This window comes from Apus apus, chromosome 1, assembly GCF_020740795.1.
Source record: "Apus apus isolate bApuApu2 chromosome 1, bApuApu2.pri.cur, whole genome shotgun sequence".
NCBI classification, from domain to species: domain Eukaryota; kingdom Metazoa; phylum Chordata; class Aves; order Apodiformes; family Apodidae; genus Apus; species Apus apus.
In genome coordinates, this window is record NC_067282.1 from 58,159,344 (window position 1) to 58,182,784 (window position 23,441).

Genomic DNA, 23,441 nt, shown 5'->3' on the forward strand with positions numbered 1-23,441 from the left:
ATTTTCCTGTTAATAGTTCCAGATTCTCCAGCCTTGCATAGCTTTGAAAGACCAAAAAGATAAAATTAATAATTTTAAAATACATCTCTGTAAAACAACACTTAGATCTCAAAGTGAGATAGTTGACAATGTCTCAAGAGTCAGTTGTAATTCGTATTTTACTTTTTTTCTCTCTTAACTTCCCCAAGTAGGACCACCTAAAATACATATTTTACTAAAACTCATTTAGGAGAAATCTCTTTTAATTTTCTATTTATAAATCAAAATATATTACATTTACACAGAAGATGTAAAATAAGTTAAAACCAAAGTATTATATTTCACATATACCAATTTTCTACTTGAATTATTAAGAGAAAAAGATAATGTACTTTCAGTCTGTACCATTTTATGTATATCAGAAATATTCTTTTTGCAACTTATATGGTGGCTTAAGAAAAGCAGTTATTACATTTTCCCTAGTTAGCATATTTCATGTAAAAAGGGAGCTCCAAATGCTTACAATAACTACTACAGTTAAGAATAAACTTCCTTCCAATTAGCCTTTCCTATAACATTTCCCAGTTCTTTTTACAGTAATTTTTATATGAATACAACCAGAAAAAGCACTAAAGAAATAGGTCAGCCAAAAACTGGTTCTGTGTCATCAGCCCAACAGCAGTTCTGTTTGATACTAGTAATGACATAACAAGAAACAAAGCCTGGACTTTTCTCCCCTCGAAGTTACTGCACAAATTATCTTACAGAGTAAAATGAGAAAGTAAGTTCTGTGGTTTTCAAGAGTTATCTCTCACTAAAAAAAACATACCAGGCACACTTAAAAAAATATATTTTATTTAGTCATTGAAAAAAAATATACATTGAATGGGATAGTTGGAAATTAATCTTACAATACTCAAATAACATTGAACATCTTTTAAAATACAAAGCTGGCAGTTAAGTGTAAAAGCCCAGCTCTGTCACACTTCATGGTTTAACTGTAATGAGCACAGGGGATCATTACACTTTTTAAGTAATTGATTTGCAGTTTACAGATATACAGGTCATTATTAATTTGTTAGCACCTCCATCAGAAGCTTAAGTTTTATTTTACAACGGTTATTTATACAAAGAAACATGGGATCAATGCAATATCCTCAAAACAAAGTGCTACTGAGGCTGTGTGGGGTTCTGCTAAAAACAACAGAAACACATTAAAATAGTATAGACAAGGTTTATAAATTACTGAATTCTGTAGCATATGGAATATACAGAAAAAAACAATTCTACAAAACCATAAATCTTTTGTAATTGATTTGTAAATTGATAAATAGTATGTTAAATAGTAGAATCTTCACAAAATAGTAAATTATTGTCTCCATTTTGAACAATGGAGGCATGCACTATTAAAAGCTTAGAATTCTCTTAAGTAAAATATTACACTCTCCTGAGGCCTGTTGGTGAAGTAAAAGCCTTACATTATTTATCTAGTGGTGATTTTTTTTTTCCCCGTCCAACTTTGCTTGGCATCCTGTTGCTTCCTCTAATTTCAACAATACAGTGTTATTCTTTAGTCAGAGCCAGTTTTAAATAGACAGTAAATCACACTTAAAAAAATAAGGCAAACTCATAATACCCAACTCCATTTATACCAACAAGAATGCTTTCACTCCAAGTAACTTATGTTAAATCAAGTACTTGTTTTCATTCTTTGGGACTCCTTCCTCCACTGACTCTGTTACCCACAGCTCCGAAACTATTTTAAATTTTTTACCAAATGTTCTCCTGAGTGCTTTCATCTCCTTTACTCGGGAATTATCTTCTCCTGTAACAACATGGGAAATACCCTCTTCAAGGTGAGGGACTACTTTTGCACCATAAAAACGGAGCTCCAAAGCTCTAATTGATAGTGTTGTTCCATGGATTTTGGTCGTGGGGTCATTAAGAACAGCGTAACAGTCCACATAAACAGTGTTTCCTCTGAATATACTGAGCTGACAACCGTTCCATGAATAGCGTTCTTCTAACTCTGCTATCACGTCCAAAGGCATCACTTGAAGGTTTTTTATTCTTGAGAACACTTCCTTAAGTTGTGCAATATCTGCATCTGCTGTGTAGCTGTCTCCATAACAATCATACTCACGAGCAAAATGTTCTTTTGTGTCAGGAGACATGTGAATCATAAAGGCTGGTTGCCAAGGCACCAGCATTTTGGTTTGAAAACACTGAAGGAGCCACTCTGCCCTCACCACATCGTATTTGTTGGAAGCAATGATGTTCTTCACTCTGACATTCTCAGCTCCTACAATGACGCAGTACGTCTCCGGCCCCGGATTCTGCACGACGCTGCCACCACATTCAGCTATTCTGCTTTCCAGTTCAGACTTGGAGTGTTTTGATGTTCCTGTCACAACATAGAACTCAACATCTTCAAATATACTTGAAACCTTGCTTACATTAGAAAGATCAGGAGCTTTAAATTGCTCAGCTATTCCAATTATCTTCTTCACCTTTGATACAGTCTTCCTCTTTTTCTCTTGTGGCTCATCATATTCATCTACATGAAGGTGCTTAGATGCCAGCTTCCCTTGTGCTTTGCTTCTGAGATCTTCTAACATGTCTAAAGTCATGCACTCGTACCATTCTTTGTCTTCCCTTATCTTCTCAATTCGGGGAAATCTCAAAGTACAGTCAGTTTTGTACATATCACTGTTCACAATCTCGGCTGCCTTAATCTGAACTATGACAGAGTTGCAAGGTTCAATGTACATTTCAGGTTTTTCAGTTCCACACAAAATGTTACAGGGAGGGTCCTTCCTATGGTAAGGCTTCCAGTGTTTAGCCAGTTTCAAACCTAGATCATACAATTCCTTCATAGTATAGCCAGAGCCAACACGACAAATGGAGTGGAAAACAATAGGCTTCTCATTTGGACGGGGGGTCTCTGCAACAGCACAAAGGAAATGAGACATCATTCCACCACGTGAGCCCTTTCCCCAATAACCACCAACAATTAAAAGGTCTAGTTCATCCATCAGCCCACTGACGTATTCCGGCTTGATTTTTAACCAGCCTTCCCCACGTTTGTCAGGCTTGTAGGTGGACATGGGATCTTTCACCATAATCCCTTCCTCTCTGTTATCTATTGCTTCATTTAAAGCATCAACTACTTCTTTTCTCGAACTGGCACTTTTTTTCTGTACAACATGTATCCTGCCTGTCACCGGGGTAAACACACTACTTAAGATTTCGTATCTTTTGCTTAGTACTTCGTGACCCAACTTCTGATTGTTAACCATCAACACATCAAACACGCAGAAGCACGTCTGCAGATCAGAGTCCTCCACCATTCTTTTTATGTCAAATCTGTTCCCTTTTTGCATAAAGGTTTGTGTCTCAGGATTGTAAGCCATCATTTCACCATCGAGAATGCAATTTTGTATATTACTCTTAAATACAGTATGAATAAATGGCGTTAACGAACCATCAAGGGGGGAAGCACCAAACTGCTGTGTATAGTCAAACCCATTTCGGGAAAAATATTTATACACATCTCCATCTTTGTGCATCTGCATACGTTCACCATCCAGCTTCGTTTCTATGTAGAATAGATGGTTATTCATTTGTTTCTCAATTTGCTGGACATCAGCAATGGCAGCAAGCATTGGTTTAAAGGCAGAAAACAATGTGATAGAAACATCACTAAGTGAGACGGAGGGATCATGCAGCTGTCTGCAAACTTTTTCCAAATCAGTGGTGACGTTGTGCAGTTCAACAGCATCAGGATGAAAAATGGAAAATATAGTTTGCTGACTAACACCAAGCTTTAGATCCTTGATGATCATCCGGATGAGCCATTTTTGTTCCAGTGCTGTGCTCTGGGTAATTAACTGGAGAAGACTTTTCTTTAACAGACTCTTGTTTTTAGCAGCATTATTATTAGCTATTGCATCTAAGTGTTCGTTGACTTGCTCTATTGTCAGTCTGCCTTGTTTTGGGCTTCTAGGTTTTAACACAAAGTATGCAATCATTGCAAAATCTCCTGTATCTGCACGTGAGCCAGTAGGTGTTCTGTAATTTAAAAGCTTTGCAGCATCTTTCCCATCTTTTGGCAAATTAAGCAGTTCGATATACAGCTTTGCAAGCATAGTTTCTTTAATTCCATATGCCATCCTTTCTCTTTCCAACTGTGGAAGAATAAGCCGCATAGCTGGATAAAAAGAATCAGTGACATCTGACTCTTTGTGATGAAGAGCATCATGGAATTTTCTCCAGGAATCCAGGAAATCCTTGAAATATTTGGTTTTCTCTGGACGAGACTTACATGTCTGTATTCGCTCCAGTGTCGAACACAGATCCGCAAAAGGCACGTGAGAGGCCACCGTTTTTTTGGGAGAAGGCTGTGAAGCAGGTGTGGAAGCCATCAGGGTTCGTTTTCCACTACGGAAAAAAAAAAAACAAAAAACATGTATTTGTAGAGTAAGAAAACGCCAGCACGTTGTCCTGTCTTGAGAACGTATCTCTAATTAGGATGTAGTGATTTTTCTCATTTTTCTGATCAGGATTTCGCCGTTATCTTTACTTCAGCGTCAGCAGCCGGGACACCTTCCGCGGCTGCGGGTGTCACCAAGCGGCCCGCCTGCCGCGCTCCGGCACAAAGCGGCACCTCCGAGGCCCCGCACACCCCTCCCGCCGCCCTTGCCGCTCGGAGGCCCGCGTCCCCCGCCGCTCTCCCCCGCAGCACAGCCCGTCACCGGCGGCTGAGGAGGCCCCCCGGGGCCCGCCATGGGCGGCACCGGAGGAGCGGCGTCCTGCGCGTCCCGGTGCCAGCTCCAGGGGGGGTGACGCCGGCCGGAGCAGGCCCCGCACAGCCCAGATGCCCGCGGCGCTGCAGCGTTGCCGTGATCACGGGCGGGGTGGTGTGTGGAACGGACACCAGGCGGGCTGGTGGAGGAGCCCTGGCCGGAGCGAAGGGGCAGGCAGACGGCGGAGAGAGAAGAGACGAGACGCGCCCCGGAGGAGACTTACGCGAAGCCGCGGATCCCGGCAGAGAGGAGGGCAGGCGCGGACCCCGGGTCACAGCCGCCAGCCCCCGTCCCGGAAGAGGAGCAGCGCCCTCTGACGCCGCGGGCCGCGCTCCTCCCCCGGGCGCTGCGGCTCCGGCCGCGCAGGGAGAGCCCGGCTGTGGCGGCGGCGGCGGCGGCGGCCGCGCCTGCGCAGTTACCGCGGTGGCGGAGAAGCGCCGGCAGAGCCCCGCGCGGAGGAAGGGGCAGAAAGGGGAGCGGAGGGACGCTGGCCGGGAAGCGGAAGCTGCGGCAGCCGTGACTTCCTGTCTCGAAAGCAGCCGCGGTTGAAATTGCGTTTCGGGGGCTGCTCCGGCCCCGGGCCCCGCCGGCGGCGGCCGCGCGGGAGGATGCGGCAGGTGCGTGTCCCCTCGGGCCCGTCCCGCGTCCCCGCACGGCCGGGCCCGTCCCCGCACGGCCGGTCGGCGCCTGTGGGGCCGAAGCGGGACGGGGGTGACGGGTGGGCTGTGGTTTGGGGTCTCGCCGTGACTCAGGGAGGCGGTTCCCCGGGCGGGAAGGGCTGGCGGGCGGGTGCCGTCCCGTAGGGGTGTGCGGTTCTGCGCCCGCCTCTCGGGGGGTCTCTTCCCGAGGGAATGAATGCTGGGCCGGCAGCGCCGCGGCGGGTTTCCTCAGGTGCCTCCCTGCGGGGCCCTGGGAGAGCTCCCGCGCCTTCGCCGTGAGGACCCTGCTCCGGCGTTTCGTTTGCCTCTGCTGCCGTGCGGAACGGCGTCTGCGCGTGGGGCTGCTTGTGGAAGGTGGGGCAGAGGGTAACTTAGGTGTTGCTTCATGTGCCAAGTGAGTGTATTGAGAAGGCTGAGTAGGGTGTTTTCTGCTAAGTAAAAACGGAAATAATTTAATATGCTTGAAAAGTAATAGGTTTTAGAAGATCAGGCTCGCTGAAAAGGCTCAGATCTGATAGCCATCCTTGCTGCTTTGTTGTTTTGTTTGGGTGTTTTTTAAATTCAGTAATGGCATCAATCAAGACATACTTCTAAGGTTAATTAAGATTTGTCAGTTGGGAGGGGAAGTGTAATAAGACTTAGGGAGAAAACACTTTCAATTATGAATTATGAGCTGTGGAAGTTTGCTATGTGAAAAAAGTAGAAGTGACTTGCTGATTTTAAAAGGCAGAGCCCTTACATATTTGTCTGCCACATTGTGGTTCTTACTCAGCTTTTTTCCTTGGCTAGAAGTAGCTACTTTTCTGTTCTAACTTTTTGTTTGTTTGTTTGTTTTTCTAAGTAAGAGTTTAGTACTAAGAAAGTGTATTTTTCCTATTCTTCCTAGACTTACAGGTTGTCTTCCAGATTAGTTCCCATTCTGAAGCTATGTTTTTTTACAGCTGGGGACTTAGTGTTTCTACTTATATAAGCCTTCTGAATAAGTATAAGTAAATGTGGATCTTGTGTAAATCTTGTCTGCGTCTGGAGGAGGTGGAGTGTAGGGGAAAGTGATGCAGTAGAAAGAAATAGGTGTCTTCAGGTATTTTTTTGTGTTCTTAAGAAATACCTCATTTTGTTTGTTTTGAAACTGAAATCTGAAGGATTACAGTGAGTGTTAGAACTGACTTACTTTTTCAAGTTTTCTAATGAGAAAGCAGCCAATAAACACCGGACTGCATTTCTTAGCACTGACTTTAAAGCTGTTCCTATACTAAAAGTTAGCTTTAAGGAGGCAATGTAAATCTATCATAACTTTATTTTATGCACTGTGTATGTTCTATGCTCTGTGTTGTACATATGAAACACAAGTCATTCCAGTGTGATTCTTGAACTTCATTATAAGGTGGTGTTTTCAGGTTCATTATATGTTTCAAACAAGAGCTAAACTTGACAAGAGGATCATGAACCAATTCATGGTTCCATCAGTTAAGCAGATATAATTTCTGCAGGGTACTGGCTGTTAGCACTTTACTATTTGTCTTCATTTATTTCAAATAAAATAATTATGTGTGTAATTCAAAAGCAATTGTACTCAAAGTTCATAAATGGAATTGTCTTTCAGGCAGAGATGAGGCCTGGGAAATCATCACATCCAAAGGTAAATGTTTTATAATGTAATTAGTGTGTGAAAATAGCACTTTTTAGTATCAAAAATGCAGACCAAGTCAAAATGTACAATAGAATTTACATATGTGTATGTCTCTGTGGCATAGAATTGAAACTCACACTTCCAAATTTCATTTTGTTTTGAGAGGCAGTACAGTTCCATGGCTGTGTAAGCTGCACTAGTCTTTAACGGCCTTTAAGCCAAAGGCACAGTTGAACTGGGTTACTCTGCTGTCCTGTGTTCATGCTTTCCATGAATGAGCTATGGATTTCGATGTTGTCTTCTACTTGTCTCTTTACAAGTCTGGACAAACTGAACACAGGTTACATATTTGGAGATTAATAAACATTGAACTAGAAGTAAATAATTTAAGTTACTCTGTCTCCCTTTCTGTTAATATTTTCTAGAATCCTAGAATGGTCTTGATTGGAAGGGACCTTAAAGATCATGTAGTTCCAACCATACTACCAGGGGTAGGGACATCTCCGCCTAGACCAGGTTGCTCAACGTCCCATCCAGCCTGGTCTTGAAAACACTTCCAGGGAGGGAGCAGCCACAACATCCCTAGGCAACTTTTGCCAGTGTCTCACTGCCCACATAGTGAAGAACTGCTTCCTCCTGTCTAACTTAAATCTCCCCTCTTCCAGTTTAAAGCTATTTCCCCCTTATTCTATGACTACACACCGTTGTAAAAAGTCCCTCCCCAGCTTTCCTGTAGCCCCTTCAGGTACTGAAAGGCCACTATACAGTCTCCTCAGAGACTTTTCTTCTCCATGCTGAACAACCCCAACTCTTTCAGCCTGTCTTTGTAGGAGACATGCTCCAGCCCTCTGATCATCTTTGTGGCCCTCCTCTGGACTTGCTCCAAGAACTCCATATCCTCCTTACGTTAGGGGCCCCAGAACTGGATACAGTATTCTAGGTGGGGTGTCAAAAGCGTGGAGTAGAGGGGGAGAACTACCTCCCACAAGTTTACTGTTTGCAGGAATAGATAAGAACAAAAACAGTTTATATAGTATTTTCTAGCAAAACATCTGCCAGATGCTCTTGGTGACTCTATACTTACTGCAGCCATTGACTTTCATGACAAGTTTGAAGAACAAAAAAAACACCCTTATGCTTGTTTTCACAGTCTAACTTAGTTTAATAATCAGCTGTTACAGAATACTGTTTCTGTATATGCTGTAAAGTGGGATGTGACTTCTTGTTATAGGAAAACCTCAACACTGGCAAAGTTATGACAATTACTTTAAATACAGTGGTGCTGTTTCTTAAAAAATAAGAGAGGTGGGGCAGAGAGGGAGTGGTTGTGTGTGAAGTCTTGTAGTATGCTGAGCAGTCTCAAATCTTACACACTTCTGTTGAGAAACACCTTATCATTCACTGAAAATTGTTTTAGCTTACACTTTTCATTTATGTCCTTTTTGTGGAAGTGTGGTTGTGCTTGTGTCATACTCTACTGTTGAGGTCAAACTAGATAACACGGGGAAAGCCTGCTACTTTGTACTCCACAGAAAGCCTGGTTTGTAGCTTTAGTGGGAATGAGCTTGTATTGGCTTAGTTTAGAGTCTTTTATAGGCCTGTGTGCTTGTTTGAGAAACCATCATTTTCCTTTCTAGGTATCTCTTAATTGGTAATGGAAGGAGGCAGGGAAGAACCTGGGACAAACTTGTATCTTAGTTCTCTAGCTAACAAATCTTGCAGTAAAACATGAAGTAAGAGACATGGTCTGATTCAAGCCTGGGAACAGATGGAACTAGAAGTTTCATGTGTCCGGGAGGAAAACTTTTAGTAGTCATGTAGTTGTTCCTTAGTGCAGAGTAGTCAGCTTTACTTAAATATGTAGGTGAGTATGGAACATTTGTGGCTGTATAGTTTACCCTTCCTGCTAACTACCATACATTGAGTTCCAGTTGTAGGATGCACTGGTTTTGCATCTCCAGTAGCAGAGTTTTTATATATACCTCTATGTATGTATTAGAAGTACTCACACAGCAGCGATATCTCAGTAGTGTAGCACTTTCATAGAATCATGGAATGGTTTGGGTTGAAAGGGACCTTGAAGATCATCCAGCTTCATTTCAGTGTTCTCTTACAAATTACTTACTTTGTTTATCCTAATCACTGTAACTTCCTTACTAGAGAAATGGATCACAAGAATTAAATTTTCATATAGATATTGTATAATACTTGTGCATACTTGTATATGGATAGTGAACATAAATAATGTAAGAGAACAAAGTTCGAATAATCACTCTCCAGACTACTTTATGTTTCACAAGTTCTGCATATTTGGAGCAGATACACTATGTAAAAGCTTAATTTCTTGTTGCCTTTGGTTAATATGTGAACCTTAAGATGCAACACTTATTTTTTTCTGCTTGATATATGATTGTCTGCATAAAAGAGATGGCAGTTTTTCCTACGTTGTGTGCTTGTCTTATTTATGGAGTGCAAAGGCTGTGGCTGTTTTTATCACTTGATCCTACCAAGATGGCTGGTGCATGTGAGACGACTCTGGAGTTAATTCAGCTTCTTGCTGCACTACATCATTATAGGAGGTTTTAACTTTCGAGTGTCTCTAAACTGTAATTACTATCTGCTATGTAACTTAGAGCATTCGTAAACAAGTGAACTTGTGTTAATACTTCCAGAAAGTATATTTGGTCTTTTCAGCTGTTGTGTTTTTCACTGAGCAGAGAATAGTGTAGTTAGCTGACTGCTTTCAGTGGTCTTGTATGATCATGCAATTTCTCATTCAGCTAAAGATTGAGTATGGATTACTGATCTAATAGTGGAAAGCTATCATTGTAAATCGGAACCAATCCAAATATAGCAAAACAACTGTCATAAATGTAACTGAAGTGTGTTATCCTATTGTAGAGGGCTGTCTGTCTTCTGACCAGTTTATATATTGCTCAGTAATCACAGTTGATGAAGACTCTAAACCCCAACTACTAAACATTGGAGATTCAGTATGCATTGGGAGCCTCTGCTGGTTGCAGAGTGAAGTGCATAGGCTGATTGAATGCTCCTCTTAGCCTTAAGCAGTAGCAACATAGAAATAAGGGCTATTTTTTGTGAGTTCTCTGGATTTGAGAATTACATGAGAAACTTTGACAAACTGGTGACACGGTTTGTATGGTAGTTCTGTTGGTCTTTAGGGATGAATGAGGGAGAACATAAGTTATGGTCCCAGATGACTGTTTTTCTAGTGACACTTACTGGTGGACTTTGCCCGTGTAAATGGGATTTTGAAGAGTTCTGTAGCCATTTTATTATAATTGCTTTTCTGCTTGTTTTACAGAATTGAATGTTTTCCACAAATTCAAAGGGAGTTTGATTGGGTGTATTGACTTACCATGAATGCTTAAATCGCTTCCTTTCTCATTCCCCTATATTTATACATATGTTTGGGTTTTTTTTACAGGATTTACTTGGAGTAAAAGATCACTGACTTCTACAATGGAAAAGTCATGGATGCTTTGGAACTTTGTTAAAAGATGGCTACTAGCTTTGGCTTCCTGGTCTTGGAGTCTCTGCCGTATTTGTCTTTTACCCTTGATAGTAACTTTTCACTTGTATGGAGGCATAATACTACTTGTATTAATATTTGTATCAATAGCAGGTATACTATATAAATTCCAGGATGTGCTGCTTTACTTTCCTGAACAGCCCTCTTCATCACGCCTTTATGTTCCTATGCCTACTGGTATACCACATGAAAATATCTTCATCAAGACCAAAGATGGAGTTCTTCTCAATCTTATTCTGCTGAGATATACAGGGGACAATGCAGCATATTCTCCAACCGTCATTTACTTTCATGGGAATGCAGGCAACATAGGCCACAGGTTACCAAATGCTTTGTTAATGTTGGTAAACCTGAAAGTAAACTTAATTCTTGTTGATTATAGAGGGTATGGAAAAAGTGAAGGAGAAGCAAGTGAAGAAGGTTTGTACTTAGATTCTGAGGCTGTGTTAGACTATGTGATGACTCGGTCTGATCTTGATAAAACAAAAATTTTTCTTTTTGGCCGTTCCTTGGGGGGAGCAGTAGCTATTCACTTAGCTTCTGAAAATTCCCATAGGATTTCTGCCATTGTGGTGGAGAACACCTTTCTTAGTATCCCATACATGGCCAGCACTTTGTTTTCTTTCTTTCCAATGAGGTATCTTCCTTTATGGTGCTACAAAAATAAATTTTTGTCCTACAGAAAAATCTCTCAGTGCAGAATGCCTTCCCTCTTCATCTCTGGGTTGTCTGACCAGTTAATTCCACCAGTTATGATGAAGCAACTTTATGAATTATCCCCAGCTCGGACTAAGAGATTGGCGATATTTCCTGATGGAACTCATAATGACACTTGGCAGTGCCAGGGTTATTTCACTGCACTTGAACAGTTCATCAAAGAAGTAATAAAGAGCCACTCCCCTGAAGAAATGGCGAAAACATCATCTAACGTAACAATAATATAATTGATATTCTTCCTTGGGGTGGGAGGACTACGTGCACTGTACCTTGATTTGTGAAAAGTGGTAAAAGAATGTCCATTTTTAAATGTATGTCATGTCTGTACTTGCCTAAAGAGTGAAATTAAACTTTGAAAGGTCTGATGCTTTATTAAGATGTTCCAGATAACTTTTACATTTGCAGCATTGTAAATGAACCATTTTATGTCTTTCTCATACTTTTTTGGTATCTCTGTCCATATATTCCATTTGTTTGATATGTACAACAGATGCTATTAAAGGAACTTGCTACAAAAGTAGTACAGAATGTATTAGTCTAGAAAAACAGAAGGCTCTTTGGTATTCACTGCTGTATGTGTGAGCTTTTTGGACAGTCAGGGTTAGCACAATGATTTGTCGTTTCTCTTCGAGTTTATTTAAAGTGTGCCATGCATGAGATTAGTGTTTGATTCCTTGAAATTTTATATTATGCAAGGTGGGAAATCTTTAATATGTTACATAATATTACATTAACGGTAGAGTATACTTGCAGGTATACTGTCTTGGGTTATTACTGTTTTTTGTGGTTATGCATACGTATATATTTCAAACTGCAGCTGAAGAGGAAAAGATGCTTGCACTGTTTTCATTTTACCATTTGTATTACAGTGCCCAGGAATTCGTATGTGCTCAAACACCATGGCTTCAGGATTTTGCCCAGGCGATTTTTTTCGTAGAAGTAACCCTTCAAAAAGGGAGCAATGTGGTCTATGCTCTGTTCTGCTCCAAGCTCTCTTCACTAACATGCAGTCAAACTATTTGTTGGTACTAGTATGCTTGTGCATTTGAGGTGGGATTTCCTATGGCAGAGTGGGTGGTGTTGGAAGGAGTGTCATACAAGGTAAAGTGCATTTGTGTTTGAATTTTAGGCTGGTATAGTTAAATGTGCCCTTTATACCTCTAAAAGAAACAAATCCAAATAATTACCAGTGACCACATGATTAGAGATTCATGTATACAGTAGTTACAGTAAGGGTAATACAATCAAGGATTAAGGATAATAAATTTTAAATTAAATAAATGCATTAAAATTGGTAGACCTAAGCTTAGTTAGATTAAAAGAGATATCATTTATTTTAACATGTTTGTAGAAAGTGCTACCATTCTGTTGTACCACCTGGAAGTAGCCTAAATGTCAGCAGTTATTTTTCTTTAGCTCTGCTGGGATCTAGCAGGTCTAGGGAGGTTCTCATCCCCCTCTACTCTGCCCTGGTGAGACCACACATGGAACGCTGTATCTGGCTTTGGCTCCCCAGTTCAAGCGAGACAGGGATCTAGTGGATAGAGTCCAATGGAGAGCTGTGGGGATGGTTAAGGGTCTTGAACATCTCTCTTATGAAGAAAGGCTGAGAGACCTGGGGCTGTTTAGTCTTGGGAAGGTTGATAGGGGTCTATAAATACCTGAGGGGTGGGTGTCAAGAGGAAGGGGCTAGTCTCTTTTTGGTGGTGCCCTGTGATAGCATAAGGAACAATGGGTATAAGCTAGAACATAGGAAGTTCCACCTTAGCATTTACTCTGTGGGTGACTGAGTACTAGAACAGGCTGCTCAGAGAAGTTGTGGAGTCTCCTCTGGAGACTCAAAACCTGTGTGGATGCATTCCTGTGTGGCCTGCCCTAGGTGGTCCTGCTCTAGCAGGGGAGTTAGACTAGATGATCTCTAGAGGTCCCTTCCAACCCCTAACATGCTATGATTCTATTATTTTTTTAAGCTAGTATAACCATTTCAGAGCCAGCAGTACTCAAACTGAGAGAGTTTGATTATGACTGAATGTTGGCATTTGGTTTCTTTGTTTTGTTAGATTTTAGGAGTCCTTATCCTACATAGTCATATCAAAGTTGTATGGAGTGTGGGGCTCTTAAAATCTCTTCTACATATTTAATTTCTTATTTGCTGCAGGTGATAGTTTGCCTCTTCAAAATACTTTTATTTGGAGAACAAACTGTGGAAAATCTTCCACACAATCTGTGCAATTGCCCTTTGGATTGCTTTTTTTTTATTTTAAATAGACTTTTACCTTGTCCCAATTCAGAAAGGCATCTTAGTACACACTTAAAATCTGTTTCCTGATGGACAGTGGTATTTAAAGCTTCTGCTTAAGTTGTCTTGTTGTGCCTGCTAAAATTTATTACAGGGACTTACAGGTCTTACGTACACATGGTAGTTGCCAGCATTTTATAGATAGGGTGATACATCTTTACTTAAATGTCATTTTTAAAATTTAAATAAACACATACATACCAGAAGTTGCTGCTTCCTCTGGTAAGTATCTTTTGTCATACTATTATTAAGGTTTTCTTAGAGCTGATTGAAAAACCTGTAGAGCTTTTTGGATCTATAAGCCTGAATTAATTGTAGAGAGAGCGTAGTTTTAAATCTGAATGAAACTATAACTCATCTCCACCTTCCAGAGCTGGTATTTTTGGGGGAGAGGTGGGTGGGAAAGGTATTTTGGTGAAGTTTGAGGGGTTTTGTTTATATAGCAGAAGGGAGTTAATAAATATAGCATAGCATTTCCTTTCCCTGATGTATTCCAAAATGCTAATGTGAACTTTTTGCATATATTGTTTCAGCTACTTCACATTGCTTTAGAATTAAGCTGGGGAGAGAGAAGGAAGACACGTGGGCAAATACTGCTTTTCTAAAAACAAGTTGGTAAAGCCAAAAGAATACATTACTTGTTGGAGATAGAATGAAGAGAAAGGAAGTAATTGTTTCAGAAGTTGTCATAACTCACTATTAAATACAAATTTCTATAAAATGTTGATTTCTAAAGTAACACAACTTCTTACCCCGCTCCCTGCCAATCAAAGACAAACACACACCTCAAACAAAAAGAGCCCCTGTATTATGTGGCACATAATAATAAAGTATTCTTATTTGGGCACACGTTGCCAAGTGGAAGTCAAATGTGTGGCATTAGATTATGACAATCTGGAACTGTTTAAAGTGGACTATATTTAAACATTATATTTTATTATCAAGCCATATCATTTTACCATGTTGTCTGCAGGACATAAAGATGAAACTTTGCCTGTTTTTTGCAGTATTGGGTATGAGAAGGCACAATTGTCACATATATGCATCTTTTACACTTAACGTGGTTTCTTCCACATATGCACATTTTTACTTCTCCCTTAATGGACTAGGCGCATGCAGTTGTGAATGAATGTCTATTATCCTATTTTTCATTGTGTTGGCTATGAAATTCATTAAAAGAAAAAAAGGTAGGAAAATATTTTTTTATGCAATATTCCTCTGCTGTGCATATGATCTTTTAAAGGAGGGAGAAGGAGGAAAAAACTTGTTTCAACAAGTCAAGACTTATTTTTTATTTAATGGTTTGTGTGATGGAAACTCATAGTGACCTGCTGCTAAAAGCCATTTTTAGACAGTGAACTGTGAGTAATATAGCAGTAATAACAACTTTAAATTGCCAAAAGGTGTATTATAATACTGTTACATTTATTCTGCTCAATACCGTTATATGTGTTCCCTTAACAGTTCTCTGTGTTTACATGATTGCAAGGATTTGTCCTGTATATATAAATTTCTAGTTTTAGAAAAGGAAGGTGAGTTATTTTCACAGGTTTGTAAGAAAGCCTCTTGGTTTAAATATGCTCATTAAAGGAATGTCTCTTTTATAAGAGGAACTTTTTAAGTTTAAGGAAAAAAACAAACAAAAAAAAAACGAACAGGAAGGTCAGGGGTTGAACTGGAACGGCTGTAACAGTAGAATCCTTGTGAGGAAACATCCGGGTAAGACCTTGTGTTTGCACACGTGTATGTGGTTTTAATTAGTGGAAATACTTGAGGCTTCCTGCTAATCCAAGTTTACATTCCAAACTGTGAAATGCAGAGATAAGTTGTGCTTTCATCAAAAGAAATGTTAACTGGTATAGCTGCCCTCATGTCCATTTCTCAGGTAAAATTAGAAATAGAGCACAAATACATTTGATAGGCTATGGACAATCTCTCAGTTGAAGAGCAGATGGGTTAACTATACAAAATATGCATATTAGCATCTCTAAGTTCATAATTTGTATCACATTGGATATTCACAGTGACGAATGCAAGGCTGAATAGAGTCCAGGGTATGGTCTCTTGTATTAGCAAGATGATGCAGACATACCTCCTTTTGTCTTTCATAATTTCATTCTTGAGAATTACATTTATATTTCTGTTAATGACAGGTGATTTTGCTAGGGGCACTTCTGCCAAATGTAAAGTCAGTGCCTCTTGCATGTAGTGGGATCAGCCTGATGTATCCCATTAAGAATAATTTACAGTGCCATCTTGCTTGTATAATTTCGAGTCAAACCCTGCAGAAGTGTAAATAGAGATAGCATATTCAAGTTCTAAATATCACTTGTGGTATGAATTCAGAAACAGTCATTGAATATATGATGCAAGCTTTTTATTTGATTTTTCTTTAGTGTATGGTTGAAGCAAAAATGTCTTCTGAAGTATTGCTAAGTTTTGTAGACAAAGCATAAATGTTCCCGTATATGTGCTAAATGTGGCAAACTTTTACATTCTCATTCTAGTCTGGTTTTTACAATAAAATTAATTTTACAAAAAACCCACTTTTCTATTTTTATGTACTGACATATGCAATAAATTGATACATTAAAAGTGCTGTTAATGTCTTGCTCTAGTTTGTGGCTTGTCTTCAGTCTGTGTACAGTGGTATTTTTGCATGCATGGTTAACCTCAAGGTTGAGTCATGGAACAGGCACCTGCTTTGTTAGATGTGGCATTTCTGGAAAGCTATTACAGGAGGGGGAAGCTGTATTACAGATACCTATTTTTAAGCTTTGTGACCTAACCTGACTTGTGAGAAGTGTTAATAAGTAAAATTGGTATGTGGTAGCCCCCCATCACTTCCTAACACATTCTGCATTTCAAAATTTCCCTTTTATCTAGAGGACTAAGAAATTGTGGCAGAGCACTCATGCCTCCCCCGTCCCCCCACCAGTGCTGAGGGTTGTTACAGTATCTGGTAAGCTCTCTGGATATAGCAAGAGAACTCCTGATGAGCCCTCCAGTGTCAGCCAGACTGGGTGGTGCTGAGACTGATTTCTGGCCTTTACCAGCAGACAGGATGGCACCTGGTTTTTGCTGGGAATTTGGGGATTGCTAGGGGGGAACCCTCTGACAAGGAACAGGGTCCCCAGCCAGTAGGGTGTCTTGACCCAGGTAGAGTAACAAATGAATGACCACAGGTCAGATCTGACCTAGTCTACAAAAACAGAGTTCCCCACCCAGAAGCCAGTTGGGTTTTCTCTTGGACTAGTGGGTCTGCCAGGCAGCCTACCCCACTTAGGTTGGGACATTGCCTAAGGAAAGTTCTTGAGATTGAGTGACCTCATCTTTGGTGAGTGATGTATTTTTTCCTGATATATCTCTGAGTGAAATTTGTGCCTGTGAGACAAGTGATTCTGGGTACCCGAGGGGGAGGCTTTTCTTTCTGTCTGAGTGTGTACATATGGGATTATTGTTATTATTATCCATGTTAAGATTATCTATGTTAAGACTAGTCAAAAAAGCTCAGGAATTCTTAAGTAGTTGTGGTGTAGTGTATTAATATTCCCGACCAACATCTGAATCTGTGGTATTCTTTTTGATTTATCAGAGGGCTAAATAGTGTTGCTTGGAATAAATATTTATTCCTGATAAGCTCCTGTGTGGTTTTGGGTGTTTCCATCATAGAGATGGTCTAGATGCTGTCACATTTTTAAGTGTTTTTAACTAGTTTTACCACCTGTTTCTGGTAATATTTTGAATGCTATAATTCTGTTACGGTTTAACCTGGCAGGCTGCTAAATACCAGGCAGCCACTTGCTCACTTTCCCTTGCTACCCCAGGGAGTAGGGGAGAGAATAAGAAAGGTAAGGGTGAAAAGACTTGTGGGTTGAGATAAAAAAATCTAATAATTGAAATGAAATAATAATAATAGTAATAATAATATACAAACAAGTGATGCACAGTGCAACTGCTCACCCCACTCACTGACCGATGCCCAGCATGTCCCTGGCTAGCAATCCAGGAGGAGAGAGATCCTGAAACTGATTACAGAAGAGCAAGAGAGTGACTTCCCAGCCAGCTCTCATCTATGTACTAAGCATTACTTTGCATGATATGGAATATCCCATTGGCCACTTTGGATCCAGTGTTCCCTTCTGGCTTTTTGTGCTCCTGCATGCTAGAAAAACACAGAGTTGAAATGTCCTTGATTTCTTAGCAACAACTAAAAGCATCAGCATACTTCTCATACCACAACCCATACTAAATTCAAAACATAGCCCTATTCTAGCTACTAGGAAGAAAATGAGCTCTATCCCAGCTGAAACCAGGACAAATGCCACTGTAGCAGGTTTAGAGTTAATTCATGTAGCTACAGTGGCATAGCCTTGCTGAAGCAATTTCTACTTTTTTGCAGATAAATGCATAACTAAGCTTATATAACCCCTGCTCACATCCTGCATTGCTAATGTGAATTATCCAGAAAATAAGAATTTACTGCTTTCTTTTCTATAGCTCCAAAATGTGTGTCCTGTCCTGCATTACTGCAAGGCTTATAGTTTTAGCCCAATACCTAGGAAACAGGTGTAGGAGGGTACATTTTGACACTTTATTTGAGATACCTTTTAATTTTGAATGGAAAAAGATTTCTAAATCTTTAAAAGGAGGCAATGAAAGTAAAGGAACAACTCAAAACTGGGTACTTCATGTGAATACTGCCCTTCTTGAACGAAAAGCAGTTTGCCGTCTTGCGAGCTATGTCACTAAACCTTACTTGCATAATTCTACTCTGAAAAAGAGAACTCTTGCATTTGTTTTTTCGTATTCAAAAACTGAAGACCAACTGGCCTACAAGGTGCAACATAAACTCTGTCCTGGAATGTCTGATGGTGTTATATTCATTTGCTTAGCTGATATGTACAGGGCTTCATATCAGATAGACAAAGGAAAAATACAGTGTTTGAATTTCTCTCAGCGTCTTAAATCATAGTAGACATTCATAAGAGCATACGAGCATCTAAATTACAGCACTAAAGATGAAACCTAAACCAAGGCACAGGACTTAATGTCTGTTATAAAGATCAAGTATACATAGGTAAGACTGAGAATATACTGAAACTTCAGCTAAACTCTGAATCTATTGAACAAGCTTTAGCTTTAAATCTTTTGTTGGACCCTATTCAGGGTCTTAATTTTAGACTTTCTACAGAATTACATCTCTGTAAGTAGACAAGGAAGATAAAGTGAGTATTTTCTGGAAATGTTTTGGAAACCTTACTGTGATTAATTTGTTATGCTTTAGAGTGGGTGGGGAAAGAATAACTCTCCTATGTCTCAAAAAAACAGCCATTTTTCTTTCTTTGAGAGGCAGTACAGCTTAAGAGCAGACCTGGTTTTAAAGTACTACAGAAGATGGTTTCGCTCATAATAATTAGAGATACTTCTTAAATAATCTTGAGCAATGAGCAGAATAATGCAAAACTGCAATGATGCTGACATAAAATCTAAGTGTGTTTGCAAGCTTTTAAGGGAGGGATTTTGCTCCTTGAAGACAGAAAGAAATGAAGTTCTACAGCTGTTTTGCATTATGCTTACATCTGGTGCGGGCTAATTATTTAGAAAAATTCAAAGGGAAAGGTCAGGCAGAGAACCATTCTCTTTCTGTTCTTGAGGACTCAGTGACAGTGTAGCAATTAAATACATCTATGAAGAAATAATGCTATGATTTGAAAATACTTGGATCCCAGTCCTGTGCCCACTATTGAAGGTCCACAGGTTGCAGCAGCAGCAGCAGATTGGTCGCTCCCACATGAAAGGCCATGGCTCCTTATTTATTCTACTACCATATAAATGCATTTTTTGCCCATCTGTGTGAAATCTGTCAAGTTGCATAGTGTTGAAGAGGTGGACAAATGCAATACTCTGTGTTCCTGGATAGCCAAACCAGTGAGACTATGAGAGCAGTGGGCTACAGCTGTATGGCAGAGCTCCTTTTTTCCCTGTGCAGTATGGAGGAATTGCTATAACATCATAGGGATGGGGAGGATGGGGTGGAGAGGGGAGGGAGGAAGAGACTGGCATTAAGCTGCTGTAATATATAAATCTTGTGTATTCTTTTCATATTTTATATATTTTAAAAATTATTTTATGTTTCTTGTTTGTTCTGCTGCATACTTTGAGAGACACCTATAATAATTGCTTTTCCTTCCTGTGTCATTTCCTATTCTCTTTGAAAGCACTGTAATAACCATGTAAAAAGTCATAATGTCTGCAAGTTAGCTCTAGGTTTCCTTTGTGTAGTATACATGGCAGAATTGGACCCAAATTGTCTAGGTGTCTAGAGAAATAAAGTCTTAGGCAAGGACTAAATCAATCATGACATACCTAAAATGTGCAGAAACACTTGTGTTAACCTAGGCTATTTTGAAATTAGGAGGCAAAGAGAAAAGAATGCCTCTTTTGCTTCAGAAAATTCTCATAGGATTTTTTCCCCCCTTTTAATAAGGTAATATCAAATAAGGCTTTACCTGTTTATATAACACATCTTTCACTTGCAAGGTATTCAACAGCTTAAAAGCTAATGGCTGAAAGAACTACTTCAGTATCCCTGAAGGGTGTAGGTACTGTTTTAGGGGGCTATCTATGAGTACTCTTAACACAGAGATCTGCAATAGCAGGAAACTGTCATACAGGATTTATTCTGAGCTCCTCCACAGTAGCCCATCCATTTTGCCCATGTTCAGAAATGCCTTGAAAATAAATGTCTTTGGAATTGAATCTTTTCTTACTCTTTGCTGCTCTATCTGTTCTGCACTGTCTTGTATAGTAAGGCAAGTAATTGTGGCCTCTTTCTTTTTCTAATCACCTCAGGGACCAGTTCCATTTTGTGTCTGCTTCACAGTTATGTGAAGTTGGACTTTTGCCACTGGAAGTGTACTTTTAGCATGGCCATTGACATTTGCCTGCAGCATCTGCACAATTTCCCTTTTAAAAACAGAACATTTGTTTTTAAGTAAACTTTTACATTTCTTCGGCAAACTGGGTTTTTATCCAAGTGTTCATGTTCAAATCATCTACTTCTCTTTTGTATGTTAAACTTCACTATGGGAGTTTCCTCCCCTTCAAACAAGATGCTTTTGTGGTTAATGTACAGTACTGGATTTCAGGAAATCAAGAGTTCAGTTTCTGGTTTAACCGCAAATTTCCTGTGTGATTGGTTACTATCTCTCTTGGCTCCCCACAGATGTACTGATGATGCTTTTATAAATTTGCAGGTTAGCAGTGCCCATCTTGATAATTTAATCTGAAACTCTGCAGAACAGAAATGAAAAAAAATAATTGCTTGCAGAAGTCAATGTATGCAAGTATCTAAAGAGTGTGTGCAAGGAAGATGGAGACAGGCTCTTCTCAATAGTTCCCAGTGTCAGAACAAGGGGCAACAGGTACAAGCTGGAACATAGGAAGTTCCATTTAAACATAAGAAAAAACTTCTTTACAATGAGAGTGACAGGGCACTGGAATAGGCTGCTCAGGGAGGTTGTGGAGTCTGCATCTCTAGAGATATTCAAAACCTTCCTGGATGAAGTCCTGCTCTAGGTTATCCTGCTTCAGTGGGAGAGTTGGACTAGACCTCTAGAGGTCCCTTCCAACTCTAATGATTCTGTGATTCTGTGAAATTATAGGGTTTGTTTGTGCTGTAACATCTTGCAATATTTAACTATCTTTGATTTTGTTCAAGAATCTGTTTTCCCTTGTGAAACATTCTCACCATTAAGAGTCTCCAGTGGTATTGTGGGTTTTTTTTTTCCTTTTTATTTTGAGTTATACTTAGGAGTTTGCTCTTCTTCCCAAAGGTAAAAGGCTTGTTTAAGTAAAGTTCTTAGACTAGCCGAGGCATTTCTTAATATTTTTCCTCAGCTAACATAAAGATGTCCCTTAGTCAGTCAACCTGAGTGTCCAACATAGCTCATGGGTTCTCTGGGTAATGGAGGCACTAAGTTTAATTCAGTGTGTGTGCATGGATCAACTGTACTGTGCATGTAAAATAGGACCATATTTTTATAACATCCTTATTATAAAGGTTTATTCCTACTTGATTCCCGGGTTAGATGACCAGGACTAGGTTTTTGCAGTTTAATGCAGTGACATCTTCTTTTCCAGAAGTAGTTTGGAAAATGCTGCTTTGCACTGGGCTTGAGGTGGTCACGTGCTGCCCTAAGATTCTACTGTGTATGTGTGTAGCATAGTGTGTGTCTTGAACCAAAAACATGGTGCAATATGGTACAAAGTTTTGCAGAAGGATTTTCAGGAAAGCTGGCCAGTAGAAACAGGCTGCTAACTACAAACTGAGTAAGTCTGATACTCATTCTGGATTTTTGTTCTGAACCCGTTTTCACTGTTCAGTTTTGCAGACAATTTTGTCACTGTAAAAACATACTTGCTGTTACCTCACAGTTTTGCTTAATATTTTGGTCAAGCATATATATCCATTTATTGCACTTCTGTTTCAACAAGAAAGTTCCACTGAGAGATTGTGTTCAGCTGTAATCAGGACCCACCTATGTTTGCTAATAGAAGGCTAATATGAGCACTCCATAGTCTTCTTTAGTCCTACCTTAGTTTAAAACATAGGGAAAACCCCCTATGTGTTAATCTTTATTACTTTGTTTTAAGCAGGGTAAGGACTATTTTGCAGCTCTGCCAACAATGGGAATTGTAAGGATAGGATGTTATGACACAACAGAGTGGCAAGCATCAAGGCACCAACTCTGTGCTGTAGGCTCTGCAACTAGCATGGGGTTTTTTGTTTGGGTTTTTATTGTTAAAGTCATTCTCCTGAGTTTTTACTTTAATGCAATTACTAGTCTGCAATTTACTGGAGCTTCAGTTGTTTGTGTTAAAATGGAAGTCATTCAACTAAGTATATTTCTGGGCAATTAATACTGTTTTTCATTATTCATGTCTCACTGACGTAACTGATTATTCCACTATATTTTTGTCAGCACAAAAATTGTCTAAAATTTTATTTTCTTTGAAATAACTAAACTGCTTATGAAGCTATAGAAGAACACAAAGTTGCATACAGAGTGATCCCTTTTATACTCCACTAGAATTGCCTGTTGAATTTAACGATTTGCCATGTTCAGATTTTCCTCGTCTCCTCTTTGAAATTCTCATTTATCAGAATGATGAGCAAGACAAAGCCAGATGTCTTACAGAAGTGCTCTGTGTCACCACAGTTATTTTGTCAGCCCAAATAGTGACCCCATTTAAAGATGTGGAGGCTGGGAACAGCCTATTTTCTCTAGGAATGACTAGAGTTATGCTAATTATATACCTGACTGTTACTTTATTGTATGTTAATGACCACAGAGATCTGACTGACCAATTGTTTCTCAGCATTCCTGGATAGCTGGTTATAACTTTTCCTCTCTCACTTGGTTTCATTTTCTTAAATAGCATTTCTTTTTCCAACTGTCATCTTCTTTTTGGAACATAGTCAGTACTAGGCTGGTAATGTTCTGATGTCTAGTGATAACTTCAAGGCATGTCTGCTTAGTTCTGGTAATTGCTTATTCTGTTCCAAAAAACCTACCTTAGTTCATCTTAAATTTCCTTCAAAATGCAACCCTATTTACACCTTAACTTAGCCTTGAAAATAGGTACAGAAACAGTATAGTATTCTGCTCTTATTCCATCCTGCACTCATTTCTGCATCATTTCTCACAGTATGCAGGTGCCTCCTAGAAGCAAGTTATGTGACATAATTTTTTCCCTCTGCATTTAGGAAAAGAATTATTGTCAATGCAGGATA

The 23,441-nt window shown here is 39.7% G+C and overlaps 2 protein-coding genes across 3 annotated transcripts; one reads left to right on the forward strand and one right to left on the reverse strand.

Annotated features, from left to right (window-relative positions):
* Positions 1-817: 817 nt before the first annotated feature.
* LIG4 (DNA ligase 4) lies at positions 818-5,101 on the reverse strand. Its single transcript, XM_051619724.1, has 2 exons — positions 5,008-5,101; positions 818-4,419 (listed from the first exon to the last, which is right to left on the reverse strand). Exon 2 carries the CDS (start codon positions 4,401-4,403, stop codon positions 1,665-1,667), a length of 2,739 nt encoding a protein of 912 aa, XP_051475684.1. The 5' UTR covers positions 4,404-4,419; positions 5,008-5,101; the 3' UTR covers positions 818-1,664.
* Positions 5,102-5,313: 212 nt separating this feature from the next.
* ABHD13 (abhydrolase domain containing 13) lies at positions 5,314-16,259 on the forward strand. Of its 2 annotated transcripts, XM_051619757.1 has the most exons (3): positions 5,314-5,401; positions 7,047-7,082; positions 10,522-16,259. In XM_051619757.1, exon 3 carries the CDS (start codon positions 10,557-10,559, stop codon positions 11,568-11,570), a length of 1,014 nt encoding a protein of 337 aa, XP_051475717.1. In that variant the 5' UTR covers positions 5,314-5,401; positions 7,047-7,082; positions 10,522-10,556; the 3' UTR covers positions 11,571-16,259. The 2 variants fall into 2 exon arrangements, with proteins under 2 accessions (XP_051475717.1, XP_051475706.1); XM_051619746.1 differs by lacking the exon at positions 7,047-7,082 and having other exon boundaries at positions 5,315-5,401.
* The last annotated feature ends 7,182 nt before the right edge of the window (positions 16,260-23,441 follow it).